Source organism: Thalassophryne amazonica, chromosome 19 (assembly GCF_902500255.1).
Source record: "Thalassophryne amazonica chromosome 19, fThaAma1.1, whole genome shotgun sequence".
Lineage (NCBI taxonomy): Eukaryota > Metazoa > Chordata > Actinopteri > Batrachoidiformes > Batrachoididae > Thalassophryne > Thalassophryne amazonica.
Window position 1 is genome coordinate 35,406,230 of NC_047121.1, and position 19,710 is coordinate 35,425,939.

The 19,710-nt window shown below is 45.5% G+C and overlaps 1 protein-coding gene across 4 annotated transcripts in view; it reads right to left on the minus strand.

The window, feature by feature from the left end:
• The window catches only part of LOC117532180 (metabotropic glutamate receptor 1-like), a 50,980-nt gene extending 32,951 nt beyond the window's left edge, over window positions 1–18,029 (minus strand). For all 4 annotated transcript variants that reach the window (XM_034195476.1, XM_034195475.1, XM_034195474.1 and 1 more), the window contains exons 1-3: window positions 17,968–18,029; window positions 13,034–13,863; window positions 5,108–5,357 (exon numbers count right to left, since the gene is read on the minus strand). In XM_034195476.1, the coding sequence (XP_034051367.1) occupies window positions 5,108–5,357; window positions 13,034–13,748 (965 nt within the window). In that variant the 5' untranslated portion in view covers window positions 13,749–13,863; window positions 17,968–18,029. The remainder of the gene's footprint in view (window positions 1–5,107; window positions 5,358–13,033; window positions 13,864–17,967) is intronic.
• Window positions 18,030–19,710: the final 1,681 nt, after the last annotated feature.

Below are 19,710 nucleotides of genomic sequence, written 5' to 3' on the forward strand. Positions count from 1 at the left end.
CACTGTGTTCCTGCTCACATGATACCGTCTCGTGCACAACACCGTCGAGTTCATGACCCCATCGCATCGGGTTCATTCACACCTGCCTGTCAGCTCGAAGTTTTCATGGTTCACTCATATGAGCTGTTCTGCCGTGATTCTCCCTGATTTGTACTTATTTGTACTATGTGTGAAGGGGTCCTAACATTGACATGGGTGGAAAAAGAGATTGATGTAACAGACTGCTGTGATCTGAAGCTTTCGAACTGATCAGATGAGTTGTATTTCATTAGAGATGTGGGATCTGTGTTGTTTCTTTCATCCTCCACACAGCAGAGGATAGCTGGGCATTTTGATTGGCCCTCTGTGTTCAGTTACTGCACTGCTAAAAAAGAAGAAGAAAAAAATCATTTTTTTCAGTCATCTCCTTGACCTAGAAATACAACACAGAGGGCTGTTTCAAACTTGTTTGCTCCTTATCTTCCTTAGAGACTGTCTTGGTGTCTCAAATTCAATTGGAAAGAGTGAGAACAAGTTTACAACACACACACACACACACACACACACAAACACCATCATCATTTTTGTTTTAGGTGGGGATTGTGTTTCAAATTTGTGATAATCTTTGTGAATAAAAGAGGCGCACATGAAGTAATAATCATTTTCAGTGACTGAACCATACATAGCAAGCTTTTACCGTAGCCTCCTTTTGGATGCTAAAACTGTTCTTAATGGAGTTTGAGTTGAGCCCAAAGCCACAAAAAAGAAATGTCTGCCAAAAGTGCTGAAACGAGCTTTGATGTTGACTTGCACACATTCCCTGGCTCATGCTGGAGGTGCTGTCCCATATTAGGCCATCCTGCCTGTGATCTGACAGGAAGAGCCAGAGCTCGCTGCGTGGATGCATTATTCATTTCTGAGCCTGACTCAAAGCATCTTCTGCTTTCACAGCAACTTGGTATTAAAAAAGAGAATATTTTAGTTTCATAAAAGCTTTGTACATACTATATTGAGCATTGTTGGTGCTGTACAAGAAGTTGAACAGTAAAGAAGGAGTAAAAGATTTATACTGACAGGCATAGAGCTAGAATGTGCAGCAGGTTAGGGTGATAAAGGATACAGATGGTAAAGAGTTGACAAATGAGGAGAGTGTGTTGAGAAGGTGGAGGGAATATTTTGAGGAGCTCATAAATGAAGATAATAAGAGAGAGAAGGCTGAATGATGTGGAGACAGTAAATCAGGAAGTGCAAAAGAAGTAAGGATGAAGTGAGGGCAGCTATGAAAAGGATGAAGAATGGAAAGGCAGTTGGTCCAGATGACATTCCAGTGGAGGCATGGAATGTTTAGGAGAGTTGGCAGTGGAGTTTCTAACCAGATTGTTTAATAAAATCTTGGAAAGTGGGAGGATGCCTGAGGAGTGGACACAAAATGTGTCCACAAAGTGGGCTTCATGACAACTCTGTGAATGTCCTTGAGTGGCCCAGCCAGAGCCCAGATGTGAATCCAATTGAACATCTCTGGAGAGATTTGAAAATGGCTGTGCACCAAATTCATGCCACAACTTTGCAGAAATGCCACAAATGCTGAGTTTATTTGGTATCATTACAAAAAATGGCCAATCTCAAGACAGTAAAAAAAAGTATTACCAAAATATGGGATATGTTTACATGGACCACAATAATCCGCTAACTGGTAATAATCAGGTGATGGTAATCCAAATTGACATTTTGATCACAATTTGACAACACTTTGGTAATGCGATAATCAAAAGAAAAAAAAAACACAGGTTTACATGATTCACTCAGTTGGTTTTCTACCCAGGTTCATGATGTCAAACTGTTATTTTCAAAACTTCTGAAACTGACACAGACAAGGGGATGCCCAGGTGAGAATTGATCCCAGGACCTTCTTGCTGTGAGACAACACTGCTAACCACAATAAATAGAATTTTATTGTCATTTTGGGCTTTTCATTAAAATAAATTAATAAATAAAACTATGCTTAAGAAACAGCATTTGGGGAACATGAAAAAATGGCTGTCTACACAAAACATACGTAGGTCATATCTTAATATACAACCCCAATTCCAATGAAGTTGGGACGTTGTGTAAAATGTAAATAAAAACAGAATACTATGATTTGCAAATCCGCTTCAACCTATATTCAATTGAATACACCACAAAGACAAGATATTTAATGTTCAAACTGATAAACTTTATTGTTTTTGTGCAAATATTTGCTCATTTTGAAATGGAGGTCTGCAACACATTTCAAAAAAGCTGGGACAGTGATATGTTTACCACTGTGTTACATCACCTTTCCTTCTAACAACACTCAATAAGCGTTTGGGAACTGAGGACGCTAATTGTTGAAGCTTTGTAGGTGGAATTCTTTCTCATTGTTGCTTGATGTACAACTTCAGTTGTTCAACAGTCCGGGGTCTCTGTTATTGTATTTTGTGCTTCATAATGCTCTACATTTTCAATGGGCGACGGGTGTGGACTGCAGGCAGGCCATTCTAGTACCCGCACTCTTCTACTACAAAGCCATGCTGTTGTAACACGTGCAGAATGTGGCTTGGCATTGTCTTGCTGAAATAAGCAGGGACATCCCTGAAAAAGACGTTGTTTCGATGGCAGCATGTGTTGCTCCAAAACCTGGATGTACTTTTCAGCATTGATGGTGCCATCACAGATGTGTAAGTTGCCCATGTCATGGGCACTAACACACCCCCATACCATCATAGATGCTGGCTTTTGAACTTTGTGCTGGTAACAATCTGGATGGACTTTTCCCTCTTTTGGCCGGAGGACACAACGTCCATGATTTCCAAAAACAATTTGAAATGTGGACTCATCAGACCACAGCACACTTTTCCACTTTGTGTCTGTCCATTTCAAATGAGCTCGGGCCCAGAGAAGGCGGCGGTATTTCTGGATGTTGTTGATGTATGGTTTTCACTTTGCATGGTAGAGTTTTAACTTGCACTTGTAGATGTAGCGACAAACTGTTAACTGACAATGGTTTTCTGAAGTGTTCCTGAGCCCATGCGGTAAGATCCTTTACACAATGATGTCAGTTTTTAATGCAATGCCGCCTGAGGGATCAAAGGTCACGGACATTCAATGTTGGTTTTCAGCCTTGCCGCTTACATGTAGAAAGTTCTCCAGATTCTCTGAATTTTCTGATTATATTATGGACTGTAGATGGTGGAATCCTTAAATTCCTTGCAACTGAACGTTGAGAAACATTGTTCTTAAAATGTTGGACTATTTTTTCATCCAGTTGTTCACAAAGTGGTGATCCTCGCCCCACCTTTGCTTTGCTGAGACTTTTGAGGATGCTCCTTTTATACCCAATCATGAGTGTCCTCAGTTCCCAAACACTTATTGAGTGTTGTTAGAAGGAAAGGTGATGTAACACAGTGGTAAACATACCACTGTCCCAGCTTTTTTGAAATGTGTTGCAGGCATCCATTTCAAAATGAGCAAATATTTGCACAAAACAATATATTTATCAGTTTGAACATTCAATATCTTGTCTTTGTGGTGTATTCAATTCAATATAGGTTGAAGAGGATATGCAAATCATTGTATTCTGTTTTTATTTACATTTTACACAAAGTCCCAACTTCATTGGAATTGGGGTTGTAACATTATAAAAAATGAATGTTTATGAGTGCAATGATAAGAATATTCACATGAGGTGAAAGCTGGAATATACCATTCAATTATGAACCAGCTGAGATAAATGGTATGTTCAATGTTTTAATGGATATAAAGAAGTATAAAAGTATTAAATATAAAGAAGTGGAAAAAATTAATAATGTGGCTAACACTGAAAAGGTTGCATTCTTGAAGCAAAACAAGCCAAACAAGATGACTTTGACAAACAAAAAGACACTTTAACACAAGCCCAGATATAAAAAGGTGAAGAAACCAGATTAACAGTATAGATGTGCCAGAGAAAACAGAATCCTGTCAAAAACCTGTATATGTTTATTGGGTTTCTCATACTCCATTAATTGCCTTCATCCAGTAACGCATATTGCATTAAGCTATGGCCATTTTATTTATCCAGTAACTCTAAAAATCAGATAGTGATCACTTCATTAGTGTGTAAGATCAGGTTTATGTAACATTTCACCATTTAACAAAAATTAAACGTTGTCTCCTTCCCCTTTTTGTAGTTAGACTCCACCCCACCAAGTTTGGTGAAAATTAGCGTTTGTGTAATAAACAGATTTTTGCTAAATCCATAATCTCCTTTGTGGTGTTAAACATCTGGTCGGCAAAGCATTTGACCCTCAAGCGACCAAGTTGTTCTAGTGACTAATATGACCGAGTGGGGTTATTTATGACCCCAAAGACTTTATTGATCTCCTCAGGAGGCTCAGATCTTTCAATGTCTGCAAAAATATTTTGCAGATGTTTTATCACTCGGTGATCTCCAGCATCATCTTCTACGCTGTAGTGTGTGCTGGGGCAGCAGGCTGAAGGCAGCAGACACAAACAGACTCAACAAGCTCATCAGGAGAGCTGGCTCTGTCCTGGGGGTTGAGCTGGAGTCTGTGGTGGAGGTGTCAGCGAGGAGGATGTTGAGGAAACTGCTCAGCATCCGGGACAACTCCTCCCACCCCCTACATGCCACACTGACGTCCTGTCAGAGCACCTTCAGCCACAGACTGAGACCACCGAGGTGCACCACAGAACACCATAGGAGGCTGTACAACTCCTGCCCCTTCTGCAGGATGAGTACATAATCAACAGAGTTATTCAGTTACTCAGAGGTATGTGCAATATTGTGCAAATGTCTTTTAAAAAACATTGTTCACTGTTTACTGTTACTGTTTTGGTACTCTGGCAAACTCATTTCTTTTGTGATAAATAAAGTTGATCTTATTCTTATTCTTTACATATCATGGATTTTATGAACAAATGCAGGACAAATAGTTCATGGTAAGAAACGTCTTTCTGATTAGACAAATGGTGCACAAAAATATATGCCCGGGGTCATAGGTGACCCCACTCAGTCGCTTGAGCGTTAAAAAAAAAATTAAAAACATGACTGTCAAATGTAAAAACACTGCAAAAACAGTAAAACCTGTAAAAACATTCACTGACAAACCTGCCAATGAGGAGGAACTCTCCAGCCACGCCGAGCCGCCTCATGGCCATGAGCAGCCCTCGCACCGTCATGCCTTCACAGAAGCAGACCACGACTCGAGCTTTGGGCAGACGCTCCCTCAGCTTCCTCAGTAGCCTGTCGAAGTGCTTCTCACCAGCATTGCTGTAGATTTTGTCCGAATGGGCAATGCAGAGGCCTTCCTGCGAGGCCAGCTCCTTAAAAACTTCCATCCCGCTCTCCCCATAGTTACCTGAGATACCCAAGAATCACAGAGTGAGAGTCATCCACAGGAGAAAGAAAAGGAACTGTAGATTTGGATTCATTCTGATTGAGGTTGGCTTCATTCCTTTTATGAGAAATGTGACTGGAATTATTGTTCTGTTGCCCTTTTGGATGTCTTTGTGGCATCATGCACTGAGCTCATAAGCTTAAAAAGTAATCGGGTTTTACTTAAAGAAGTTGTATTGTGAAAACTCAGCTTAGAACTACCTTTTAGAGCATATACGAGGTCTGTCCGTAAAGTATAGGTCCTTTTTATTTTTTTCAAAAACTATATGGATTTCATTCATATGTTTTTACGTCAGACATGCTTGCACCCTCGTGCGCATGCGTGAGTTTTTCCATGCCTGTCGGTGACGTCATTCGCCTGTGAGCACTCCTTGTGGGAGGAGTCGTCCAGCCCCTCGTCGGAATTCCTTTGTCTGAGAAGTTGCTGAGAGACTGGCGCTTTGTTTGATCAAAATTTTTTCTAAACCTGTGAGACACATCGAAGTGGACATGGTTCGAAAAATTAAGCTGGTTTTCAGTGAAAATTTTAACAGCTGATGAGAGATTTTGAGGTGATTCTGTCGCTTTAAGGACTTTTCACGGTGTGAGACGTCGCGCTGCGCTCTCAGGCAGCGTCATCAGCCTGTTTCAAGCTTAAAACCTCCACATTTCAGGCTCTATTGATCCAGAACGTCGTGAGAGAACAGAGAAGTTTCAGAAGAAGTCGGTTTCAGCATTTTATCCGGATATTCCACTGTTAAAGGAGATTTTTTTTAATGAAAGACGTGCGGACGGGTCCGCGCGTCGGGACGCAGCCGACGCGGCGCGGCGGCACAGGAAAAACACCTCCGTGTTGATAACCATTTGTAAAATCCAGTTGGCTTTTGATGGCTTTCAGTGGAGTGAGTATATGAGAAATTGTTTATCAGCTGGAGATGTTCCAACGTGTCCTCAAGGCTTCCAACAGAGGTGTTTTTCCTGTGGCGGAGCGTCGCAGCGGCTGCGAGCCGACGCTGCAATCCGCCCGCACGTCTTTCATTAAAAAAATCTCCTTTAACAGTGGAATATCCGGATAAAATGCTGAAACCGACTTCTTCTGAAACTTCTCTGTTCTCTCACGACGTCCTGGATCAATAGAGCCTGAAATGTGGAGGTTTTAAGCTTGAAACAGGCTGATGACGCCGCCTGAGAGCGCTGCGCGACGTCTCGCACCGTGAAAAGTCCTTAAAGCGACAGTATCACCTCAAAATCTCTCATCAGCTGTTAAAATTTTCACTGAAGACCAGCTTAATTTTTCGAACCATGTCCACTTCGATGTGTCTCACAGGTTTAGAAAAAATTTTGATCAAACAAAGCGCCAGTCTCTCAGCAACTTCTCAGACAAAGGAATTCCGACGAGGGGCTGGACGACTCCTCCCACAAGGAGTGCTCACAGGCGAATGATGTCACCGACAGGCGTGGAAAAACTCACGCATGTGTTGTGTGGGCCTCCAGAAGAGGAGGTACTGCTGGCCCACCACCAGAGGGCGCCCTGCCTGAAGTGCGGGCTTCAGGCACGAGAGGGCGCAGTCGCCTCACAGGAGCAGCCAGGGTGACAGCTGTCACGCATCACCTGCAACAGCTGTTACCCATCATCTGATCAGCAGGGGAATATCAGCAGGACGACGCCTCCACCTCTTTGCCGAGATATCGTTCTACCTGGAAGGTAACGTGCTCAGCTGACTGGTTAACAGTGATCTTTTGTGACTTTTGTGAGTTGTTTAGCTGACTCCTTTTCCAACGAGTGGTGGAGGTAGTTTTCCTGCCGTGCGGATTCCTGGGTGCAGACGCACCCACATTTAATTGTTCTTTTGTTCCTCGCCAGCAGTACCAGGTCCGACACGCGAAGGCAGTGGCCACCTGGGAGTTCGGGACTTGGCGGCTCCAGTATTCCCGGGGTCTGGTGGCGGAGGAAATCGTGTGGTTCCGGTTCTGCTTTGGACAGACGTCTCCTATCTTCGAGCCTGCCCACACGACACCTTTTGTGATTTGGCTTTTGTCTATTGTTGTAATCTGATTGTATTTGTTGTGCCCATTCACAGCAGTAAAGTGTTGTTATTTGACCTCATCCATTGTCCGTTCATTTGCGCCCCCTGTTGTGGGTCCGTGTACCTACACTTTCCCAACAGGATATCTCGGCCAACGTCCTGGACCCCGAGGGGCGTCAACCGGCTGTTGAACGGCCAATGGAAGAGCAGGGCGCACAGGCGTCCGCAGGAGGAATGATCGGTGAGTTGCAGCGAATCCTCACCGTTTTTACGGCTCGGCTGGATCTGATGACCGAGCAGAACGTCCTCCTTAACCGCAGGGTGGAGGCTCTCGCTCTCGCACCCTGAGGAAGCGCGTCCTCAGGGTGCTGCTGCGGCTCTCCCTCCTGTCGATCCTGTGCACAACAGTGACGTTCCACAGGTCGTTCAACGACCCCTCCCACCTTCCCCTGAAGCATACATAAGCCCTCCAGAGCCGTACGGGGGTAGTGTGGAGACATGCGCGGACTTTCTTATGCAGTGTTCGCTCGTCTTCGCACAACGTCCCGTTATGTATGCGACTGACGCTAGTAAGATAGCTTATGTGATTAATCTGCTTTGCGGCAAGGCATGCGCTTGGGCTACAGCGCTCTGGGAGCAAAATTCGCGGCTCCTTCTGATATATGATGGGTTTGTGAGGGAGTTCAGAACTGTGTTCGATCACCCAAATAGAGGAGAGACCGCTTCAACCGTGCTGCTGTCAATGAGACAGGGGCGCCGGAGCGCAGCTGCTTATGCAGTCGACTTCCGCATCGCGGCTGCGAGGTCCGGCTGGAATAGCACTGCCCTCCGCGCCGCCTTCGTAAACGGACTGTCGTTAGTTCTGAAGGAGCACCTGGTGGCCAAGGACGAACCGCGGGATTTAGACGGGCTTATTGATCTCGTTATACGATTAGACAATCGGTTAGAAGAACGCCGTCGGGAACGAGACGAAGGGCGTGGCCGGGCACGCGCCGTCCCTCTCCCTTCCGGTTCCGACCGAGTTCCGCCCTCCCCACGCTCCACGGCCTCTACGCTCCGTGTGGTTACAGCTCCCCCTGCTGATGAAGCTATGGACACGAGCAGGGCCACATTTAGGCCACCAGATAGACAGAGGAGGCTGGTCCGCGGAGCGTGCTTTGTTTGTGGCTCAATAGAGCATCAAGTGAGGGACTGCCCCGAGCGGTTAAAACACCAACGCCCGCCCCTAGACACTGGGTTAAGGGTGGGCCAAAACATTCACGTGGGACATACCCATATTGCCACACGACTCCCAGTGACAATCCTTTATGAGGATTTAACCCTGAAGGCCCCACCACTGGTGGACACGGGCTCTGAAGGGAATCTGTTAGACAGCAGATGGGCCAGGGAGGTAGTGCTCCCTCTAGTGGCGCTTACCTCGCCTGTGCAGGTGCGGGCACTAGATGGCTCCCTACTCCCTCTAATCACACATAAGACACCACCAGTAACTTTTTTGTGGGTAAAAAAGACGGCGGACTTCGTCCATGCATTGATTATAGGGGACTGAACGAAATCACGGTTCGTAATCGATACCCGTTGCCCCTGTTGGATTCAGTGTTCACGCCCCTGCATGGAGCCCAAATATTCACTAAGCTAGATCTTAGAAATGCGTATCACCTGGTTCGGATCCGGAAGGGAGACGAGTGGAAGACGGCATTTAACACCCCCTTAGGTCACTTTGAGTACCTGGTCATGCCGTTCGGCCTCACAAACGCCCCCGCGACGTTCCAAGCATTAGTTAATGATGTCTTGCGGGATTTCCTGCACCGATTCGTCTTCGTATATCTAGACGATATACTCATCTTTTCTCCGGATCCTGAGACTCATGTCCGGCATGTACGTCAGGTCCTGCAGCGGTTGTTGGAGAACCGGCTGTTTGTGAAGGGCGAGAAGTGTGAGTTTCACCGCACATCTTTGTCCTTCCTGGGGTTTATCATCTCCCCCAACTCTGTCGCTCCTGATCCGGCCAAGGTTGCGGCGGTGAGAGACTGGCCCCAACCCACTAGCCGTAGGAAGCTGCAACAGTTCCTCGGCTTTGCAAATTTCTACAGGAGGTTCATTAAGGGCTACAGTCAGGTAGTTAGCCCCCTGACAGCCCTGACCTCACCAAAAGTCCCCTTCACCTGGTCGGATCGTTGCGATGCCGCGTTCAAGGAGTTGAAACGGCGCTTCTCGTCTGCACCCGTTCTGGTGCAGCCCGATCCTAGTCGCCAGTTAGTGGTTGAAGTGGATGCCTCGGACTCAGGGATAGGAGCTGTGCTTTCCCAGAGCGGGAAGACCGATAAGGTCCTTCACTCGTGTGCCTATTTTTCCCGCAGGTTGACCCCGGCCGAACGGAACTATGACGTCGGCAATCGAGAACTCCTTGCGGTGAAAGAGGCTCTTGAAGAGTGGAGACATCTGTTGGAGGGAACGTCCGTGCCATTCACGGTTTTCACTGACCACCGGAACCTGGAGTATATCAGGACCGCCAAGCGGCTGAACCCCAGGCAAGCCCGCTGGTCACTGTTCTTCGGCCGTTTTGACTTCCGGATCACCTACCGTCCCGGGACCAAGAACCAGAGATCGGATGCCTTGTCCCGGGTACATGAAGATGAAGTCAAAGCGGAGTTGTCGGATCCACCAGAACCCATCATCCCGGAGTCCACTATCGTGGCCACCCTCACCTGGGACGTAGAGAGAACCGTCCGGGAGGCCCTGGCACGAAGCCCGGACCCTGGAACTGGGCCGAAGAACAAACTATACGTCCCACCAGAAGCTAGGGCTGCAGTCCTGGACTTCTGTCACGGCTCCAAGCTCTCCTGTCATCCAGGGGTGCAAAGAACCGTGGCAGTTGTCCGGCAGCGCTTCTGGTGGGCGTCCCTAGAGGCCGACGTCCGGGATTATATCCAGGCCTGCACCACCTGTGCCAGGGGCAAGGCTGACCATCGCAGGGCACCAGGCCTACTCCAGCCGCTGCCTGTGCCTCATCGCCCCTGGTCCCACATCGGCCTGGATTTTGTCACGGGCCTCCCGTCGTCCCAGGGCAACACCGCCATCCTCACGATAGTGGACCGGTTCTCCAAGGCGGCCCACTTCGTGGCCCTCCCGAAGCTCCCAACAGCCCAGGAGACAGCGGACCTCTTGGTCCACCACGTCGTCCGGCTGCATGGGATTCCAACAGACATCGTCTCCGATCGTGGTCCCCAGTTCTCCTCGCAAGTCTGGAGGAGCTTCTGCCGGGAACTGGGGGCCACGGTGAGTCTCTCGTCCGGGTACCACCCTCAGACCAACGGGCAAGCAGAACGGGTAAACCAGGAGGTGGAACAGGCTTTGCGCTGCGTGACTGCCGCGCACCCGGTGGCCTGGAGTACCCATTTGGCCTGGATCGAGTATGCTCATAACAGCCAGGTGTCTTCAGCCACCGGCCTCTCCCCTTTTGAGGTATGTCTGGGGTATCAGCCCCCGTTGTTTCCGGTGGTTGAGGGAGAGGTCGGTGTGCCCTCGGTCCAGGCCCACCTACGGAAGTGCCGTCGGGTGTGGCGTGCCACCCGTTCTGCTTTGCTAAAGGCCCGGACGAGGGCAAAAGCCCATGCAGACCGTCGGCGGGCCCCAGCCCCTGCGTATCGGCCAGGGCGTATCGGCCAAGCTACAGGACCGTTACATCGGCCCATTTAAGATCCTTAAGGTCATCAGTCCAGCCGCGGTGAGGCTTCAGCTTCCGGCCTCACTGCGGATCCATCCTGTGTTTCACGTGTCCCGGATAAAACCACATCACACCTCACCCCTCTGTACTCCGGGTCCAGCACCGCCTCCTGCCCGGATCATCGATGGTGAGCCGGCTTGGACTGTACGCCGGCTTTTGGATGTCCGTAGGATGGGCCGGGGCTTCCAGTATTTGGTGGACTGGGAGGGGTACGGCCCCGAAGAATGCTCCTGGGTGAAGAGGAGCTTCATCCTGGACCCGGCCCTCCTGGCCGATTTCTACCGCCGCCACCCGGACAAGCCTGGTCGGGCGCCAGGAGGCGCCCGTTGAGGGGGGGGTCCTGTTGTGTGGGCCGCCAGAAGAGGAGGTACTGCTGGCCCACCACCAGAGGGCGCCCTGCCTGAAGTGCGGGCTTCAGGCACGAGAGGGCGCAGTCACCTCACAGGAGCAGCCAGGGTGACAGCTGTCACGCATCACCTGCAACAGCTGTTACCCATCATCTGATCAGCAGGGGAATATCAGCAGGACGACGCCTCCACCTCTTTGCCGAGATATCGTTCTACCTGGAAGGTAACGTGCTCAGCTGACTGGTTAACAGTGATCTTTTGTGACTTTTGTGAGTTATTTAGCTGACTCCTTTTCCAACGAGTGGTGGAGGTAGTTTTCCTGCCGTGCGGATTCCTGGGTGCAGACGCACCCACATTTAATTGTTCTTTTGTTCCTCGCCAGCAGTACCAGGTCCGACACGCGAAGGCAGTGGCCACCTGGGAGTTCGGGACTTGGCGGCTCCAGTATTCCCGGGGTCTGGTGGCGGAGGAAATCGTGTGGTTCCGGTTCTGCTTTGGACAGACGTCTCCTATCTTCGAGCCTGCCCACACGACACCTTTTGTGATTTGGCTTTTGTCTATTGTTGTAATCTGACTGTATTTGTTGTGCCCATTCACAACAGTAAAGTGTTGTTATTTGACCTCATCCATTGTCCGTTCATTTGCGCCCCCTGTTGTGGGTCCATGTACCTACACTTTCCCAACAGCATGCGCACGAGGGTTCAAGCATGTCTGACGTAAAAACATATGAATGAAATCCATATAGTTTTTGAAAAAAATAAAAAGGACCTATACTTTACGGACAGACCTCGTATGTGGTATTTGTAGGTACACACTTTAATTTTTGTTTTTGAAACACTGGTGATGTATTATTTTGTTTAAAAGATTGCAGTAGGATTTAATATGATATATGATATGATATAATTTTCCCTCAGTAAAAATTCAAATAACAGATTTATAATAACTTCTGGAGATTATGGAGATTTCAGGTGAGAATTGGTGTTATTAATCACCAGGGGTGGAATTTTAATTATTAGGATTGATGATATAACCTGTGCTTCTGTATGCCAATTAAAAACTGTCGTCTGATAAAATGAAGCTGTGGCTATGGCGCAAAAACACAATTTAACCAGGACAAATCCAAGTTGCAACAGCAATTAATTCCTCCAGGAGCAATAAATTACAACGTTGGAAGACAAGAAACATAAAGAAAATTATAAAGCTTTTGAGGCAGGAAATGGGCACTATATTCATCAAACTAGGCCTCACAAAATAGTTTTGCAAATGTTATTTCTAGTTTTTGCCTTCTGGTATGCAATTATAAAGTGGCATGAAGCTCAAAACAGATGAAAACTGAATGCGGGAGTCCTGTCACAACAGAAGACTACAAATATGATACAGTGCCAACATTTAGAAGATTCTGTCAATTAAAACTTCTACTCAGAGATGGTTTAGAGACCCTGTTCAATGGGACAAGATAGATTTAGATGGAACACAATCCCTCAGGGATCTTTTTTTCTAGCATTGGCATAACTGCAGTCTCAATAAGAAACAAGAGGATCATAACTGAAAGGTGTCTCACCCTCTGTGTGCACTGCAGAAACATATGTCCAGTTGTATCGTTTCACAATGTCCAGTAGCGCTCTGGCTTGAAGGGTGTCTGAGGGCACGACTCTAAGGAAGTACTTGAATAAAGTCTTGTCACTGAGGTCAATACTGGTTGCAGAATATGCAATCTGTGGGATGTTGAATAATTGCAGAAGGTTTTGGACTTGAATTGCCACTGAACTCGAGCCTGGTCCAATGACCCCAACGATGGGCTTCTTGGTTGGTGGTGGTTGACTGGAGGCCCCTCCTTCGATGCACCACCTAGAGCCATCCCTATCATCCCGAATGGAAATGAGAGAGTCTCGAATGAACTCAATACTCTGCTCCAGAGCCACTGATGAATGCCAGCAGGAGTCCCTGATTTCACAGCCCAGCGTGATATTAGGTAACAGGTTTGGGTCAGAGTTAATCCGATCCAAGGTGTGGAACATGGCCTCCACTCGTTGGATACCATACTGCTCACGTATCTCCCCACATTTCCTCTCTGCTACTTTCTCAGCTGATGGCTGGTGGTGAACAGAAAAGAGGGCACCAATAATTATGTCTCCATCCATCCTTGCCACCAGGCGTGAGGCGGACGTGGGCACCACTGGTTTCACATACTTGCCTTTGGACAATGCAAATGCCTCAAATAGTAAAACAGGGAAGTACAAAATGCATATTGCAGTCAGGTAAATCATATTTGTCATTGTACAGCAGGTGAGGAAGGTATAATAATGTCCACTTGCTTATCATGGGTATCCATCAATCCTCTTTTGGAAGAAACAGCCTTCAACTCAGCTCAGCTCCTTCACTGTTGTTGCCCTGTGTGTAAGACATACTGCATTCATTATTGCATTTGACTTATCTACTAGATGACATATCATAACTCACATATTAAAAGATAAAAAATATTCATTCAATCACCAAAAAACAGAAATAGTTGTACAATGGAACTGGGTTGACTGGTGCAGTTTTCTTGTCACCATGAACAGAGAGTAAGTCCTATACAGACCCTGATGCCCATTGTTATGATGCTTATGCCCGGATTCCATAGCATAAAACAGATGAGGGTCCATGACTCCAGTTTATACACCTGTGGTGAGACGTTTATGTACACTCATGAAGGGCATTAATATCATGGTAATTTTGGGCTTTTAATGATGTCTTTGAACTGTTCTTTTGCCAGGGTAGAATGCATTAATGAATTAAAAAAAAAGAATTGGATGCACATGTTTGAATTAATTTTGGCTCTTCTCTAATCCATACAGGGTCAACATGATACACTGAAGCTCAAATATATACCTACACCCCCACTAATATTTGGTTAAAAGTCCCTTAGAAAGCTGTACCTCAGTTAAATGCTTTTGGTAACCATCAACAAACGTCTGGTATAATCCTGGCTGGATTTTGACCACTCTTCTTGGCAGAATTGGTAGAGATCATTTTATCCTCAAGCGACCAAGCTATTTCAGTGACTAATATATATTAAATAAGTGACCCCGCACAAGTTTGGATCATACTTGCCACATGGATCAGCTGATTCTTGCAAAATTTTATGAACGAATACAGGACAAATATATTGACAAATTCAAGGTAGGAATTAAAATGTGAGATTCTGATTAAATTAGAAAAATGGTGCACAAAAATATATGCCGGAGTCATAAATGACCCCACTCTGTCGCTTGAGGGTTAAATAGATTGGTTTCCTGGCATGAACCCGGCTTCAAGTGTAGTCCACAAATTCTCAATATGATTGAGGTTGGGGCTTTGGGATGGCCATTCCAGAAGCTTAAAGTTAGCCTGCTTTATCCAACCCACAACCAGTTCTGATATGTGTTTGGGATCACTATCCTGTTGGAACAGCCAGTGATGGCCAAGTTTCAACCTACTAGCTGTTCATTTGAGGTGATGTTGAAAAATTTGGAGGTAGTCCTCCTTCTTCATTATTCCATCCATTTTGTGCAATGCACCAGTACCGCTGGCAGCCAAGCAGCCCCAGAGTATGATGCTACCACCACCAAGTTTGGCAGTTGTTACAGTGTTCTTAGGTTTGAAAGCCTCACCTTTACTCCTGCGAACATACCTCTTGTCATCTTTGTCTCATCTGACCATAAAGCATTTCTCCAGAATAGAAGACATTTGACTTGTCCATGTAGGCTGCTGCAAAGTTCAGTCTAGCTTGAAGGTGTCGATATTGGAGCAGGGGCTTCTTTCTTGGTCAGCTCCCTCTCAGTCCATGGCGATGTAAAACTTGCTGCACTGTGGACAGTGCTGCTGGTGTTCCAGCAGTTTTCTGGGTTGTTCCTGAACATCCTAACCAATTTCTTTTCATCTGAGGGTGGCGGTTTGGGTCTTCCTCCGGATCTTGGCAAAGTGGTGACACAGTCTATTGACTTCTACTTGCAATTGATCAAACTGATGATCTTGGACTCTGCAGTTGTTTAGAAGTGGAACCTTCCCAATTTGTTTAAATCTACAGTTCTCCTTCTTAGATCTTCACTGAGTTGCTTGGACTTTCTCATTGTTCTGAGTATTGGTCAGTCAAATGAGTGCTGTCCAGCACATCCTTTTTATAATGGCAAAGAGAAGCTACCCATTGTCATCAATCATGATCATAAATGAGGAGTTAATAGCCCTTGACTTTGTCATGTTAAAATACACTGCAGATCCTTCAGCACAACTTACTAAAGTATTTGAGTGACTTGAAGTGTGGATTCAAGAATATCCAAAATAAATTCAGAGGTGTATATCCAGTTCTTGTTTTTTAAGTCATTAATTATGTATGCTATACAACCATTCCATTCTGGCAAAAGAACAGGCCATACACATCATTAAAACCTAAAATTACCATGACATTCATGCCCATGATGAGTGTATGTAAACCTCCAGCCACAACTGTATAGGGCCAAATCCCATACGTTGCCTCAAGGTTCTACATAAGAGTAAGGACGAACCTTACCCACCCCTGAGCAAGCACACTGGCAACAGTGGTAATGAAAAACTCCCTCAGGTGTCTTTGATTATAGGAGGAACCTTCAAGTAGACCAGATTCAGTGGGGTGACCATCTGCTTGGCCATACTAACAATAAGAAACAACAGATAAAACAAAGCACAATAAAGAACTGTCAAACATGCAGAGACAGAAATGTTGCAGCTAAGCAACCATATGCATATATAGATTCCAGTGGCCGCAACTGCCGATGGTTAGAGGTGGGCGGATCAATCCTAATATCGATAATATCGATACCAACGCTGGTATTGATATTGAACAATCTTTGTGTAAAAAGACTGATACTCAAGCTTTTTTCTCTCCCGCACGCACTGACTGCTGTGCACGCAGATTCATCAAAGTCTACTCTATGTCTGTAAGAGCAGTGCTATGCTGTGTCACACAACACGGAGCAGCGCACCCGTGTATTGTGGTTTGTCAGCCCTCTACCTCAGGAGATTTTGTTTTAAGTTGTGTTGAGTGATATTTTTTTAACAAAATGTTGATTGTGATAATAAAGTATTTTGTTGTCACGTACAATGTTTGGCAAAATTCCATCCTAGGTCCTCTGGATCCTTTGGATTTATAAAGCTTAAATATGAAAATGTATCTTATATGTATTGATATCGGCGATACTGGACCTGTATTTACTTGGTATCAGATCAATACCAAATTTCCCGGTATCACCCATCTCTACCGATGGCTCAAAGGACATCCAAACGGTGAAGAGCAGAGTCTCTGTAAATTAACTGCAATTGGTAAGTCAATGTTGCATTGATGTCAGATCAGTCAGTTTTCATCCACATGGTGCCTCCTTAATTACTCAGCGTGTTCCAGATTTCTACAAGTCCAGTGTAGCTCTCACATGTCACATTACTCCCTCCAGATAGGACACCAGTTTGACACAGGTTTCTCCTCCAGCTAAGGTTAGTACTTATTTCCAGGTGGGTAGAATGGGACAGTGAAGAGGAAACAGACAGGTAGTGATCTGGAATTGAATTCAGGTTTATGCGCTGGTAGCCCAACTCCTTATCCCTTCTGTGTGTGTCACCAGGATTATTTATAATTTCATCAACTGATTTTTATGAAACATGGTGGATGAGTGGGGGAAGAGCCAAGAAAGAGCCCATTAAATGTATTTTTGCACATGAGAACCTGACAGTTTCTCACGAGGTTTGTGCATCACCTCGTTATATAGGATCATATTGATAAGTGCTTTTAATATTGTTTTGACCTCATTTTCATGTAAATAGTAGCAATTAGAAATGCATTAGATTATAGACTCAGATATCAGCCTTCTAAATAAATGACCACTGAGCTGAATCAGCACCTTTCTAACATAATATGAATATTAACCACAAAATATTAGTCGATCCTTTTGACAGTGTGATTATAATAGACAGGTGTGCCTATTATTCTGGTCAGTAAGTGTACCACTTTTATAGAGGCAGCAGGTAAAATCGATCTTACAAATTTTCAGTCATGCAAAATTCTGAAAAAAAAAACCCAGACTGGACTGGAATGATAAATAGCAGCATGGACGAAGGTTACTGATCCTTAATGACATCTAAAGTTATTAATGTTCCGTGTGATCCAGTTGATCAGTTTCAGCACCACGGACAGCTGCCGCTGCTGTCTCCGCTGCTCACTTGTGCTGCAGCTGATCAGCGTAGAATTACCACTAATAATTCTGCAACTTTTATCTCCAAGCACATTACATATATCAGGCATAAAACTTGGATTCAAAACTTGGATTCCTTCTCTCCTTTTAGCAGCTTCCTCCATCTTTTCAGATCCGTCTCGACAGGACATATTTTTTCAGCGTCGTCACACATCAATGCATTTAAAGACAAGATTAATTAACAGCGCAGATTGAATCAGGCATTCAGGTAGATCGTCTGTTTATGCAAATCAAACAACTGCATGACTTCACGTACCTGCAGCAGGCACTTCAAGACAAAAAAAGGAAAAGAAAAAAAAAGCATGTGTATGCGTCTCCTATTTCCACCGAACTGGGCTCCAGCTTCTGCCGAGAAAACACTATTCTCTCTCTGTGTCTCTCTGTCTCTCTCTCTCTCTCTGAGGATCAGAGATCCCTTCTCCTCCTCCTGCTCCTCCTCCTTATCATCACCATCACTGCATCTTAAAAATCGGGTCGCTGTCGGTGCAGTATGGCCCTGATTTATAACCACAGTTCTTCCACATCAGGAGCTGTGTTCTAGAAAATATAACACCAATCCCTCTTAAGGAAAATTTGCATAGCAAAAAAATGGATGAAAAACGTCAGATTAAAAACAAAACAACTCGGTAGTTAAGACACAGTGTGTAATAAGTATGGGATATTTACATTCCTGAAAACTGTAGGGAGACTGAAACTTCAGATGCACGTGCGTTTCACAGGCTGCAGCCCTCCCACAGAGAGTGTGTTCGATTGCCTCCTCATGGCTTCATCTAGGTACTGCAACTGCACCTTTAAAAATAAATGAACCAGAGGGGCACTCAGACCAACCTAATCTCACGGCATTTTGTAATGACATTACAATAGTAAATTATGGTAAATGGACTGCATTTATGTAGCGCTTTTCCATCTGCATCAGATGCTCAAAGTGCTTTACAATTATGCCTCACATTCACCCATTCATCGCGATGTCAGGATGCTGGCATGTAAGGCGCTCACTACACACCAGGAGCAACTTGGGAATTAAGAACCTTGCCCAAGGGCTCTTAGTGATTTTCTGGTCAGTCTCAAGACCAATGCTTAACTACTACTAGACCATCACATCCCTTTAATCTATGGTCATGATATCGTCAAGAAAATGGGGCGCTTTTTCGTGATGGAAGCATGAATTCATTTTGTGACGGGATCACGAAATGCAGAGTGACACAGGGGAGTCTGGGGGGGGGTATGGTTAGAGTTAGGAGAAGGGGTAGGATTACAAATAGCAAAATAAACAAAAACCGCATCACAAAAATGACTCATTTCGTGACGGGAGCACGAGGGGCCGTCTGGAGTAACACCTTGTTTCCACATACAGTCTGTAATATAGACGGAACTAGATGGCAATCAAGGGCGCAATTTATAACTAGAAATTGGGGTGAAATTTTAACTCAACATAAACTAAGGTAAACATAAAAAGTAAATAAACAATAATAAAATAAAATAAAATAACATTAAACCTATGTACAATATTGCACAAAGTACAGTATCAGCGATGGCTTAAAGTGGTCAGTGCAGCAATGATCAAGAAAATGCAGAGTGACTAAAAGAGTGCATGTGCGTGCAAATAAAAATCTATTGTAAGGGGATGCAATTCAGCAGCCTGACTGCATCAGGGTAGAAGGTGTTTCTCAGTCTAGATGTTTTTGCCCGGATGCATCGAAGTCTCCTTCCAGAGAGCAGGGCGTCCAACAGTTCATGAGCAAGGTGAGTGGGTTCTCAGAGGATGCAGGTGGCACTATCCCTCCATCTGATGGTGTAAATGTCCCAGATGGGTGGTAGGCTGCGCCCGATGGTCCTCTGTGGAGTCTTTACCAGAGAGTCACCCCTTTGAGTCTGGTCTGCTTGAGCTTTCTTCCACAAATCATCAGAGGTTGTTTTCCTTACCACTGTCGCCTGTGTGCTTGCTCTAGGGGTTGGTAAGGTTAGACCTTACCTGTGTGAAGCGCCTTGAGGCAACTTT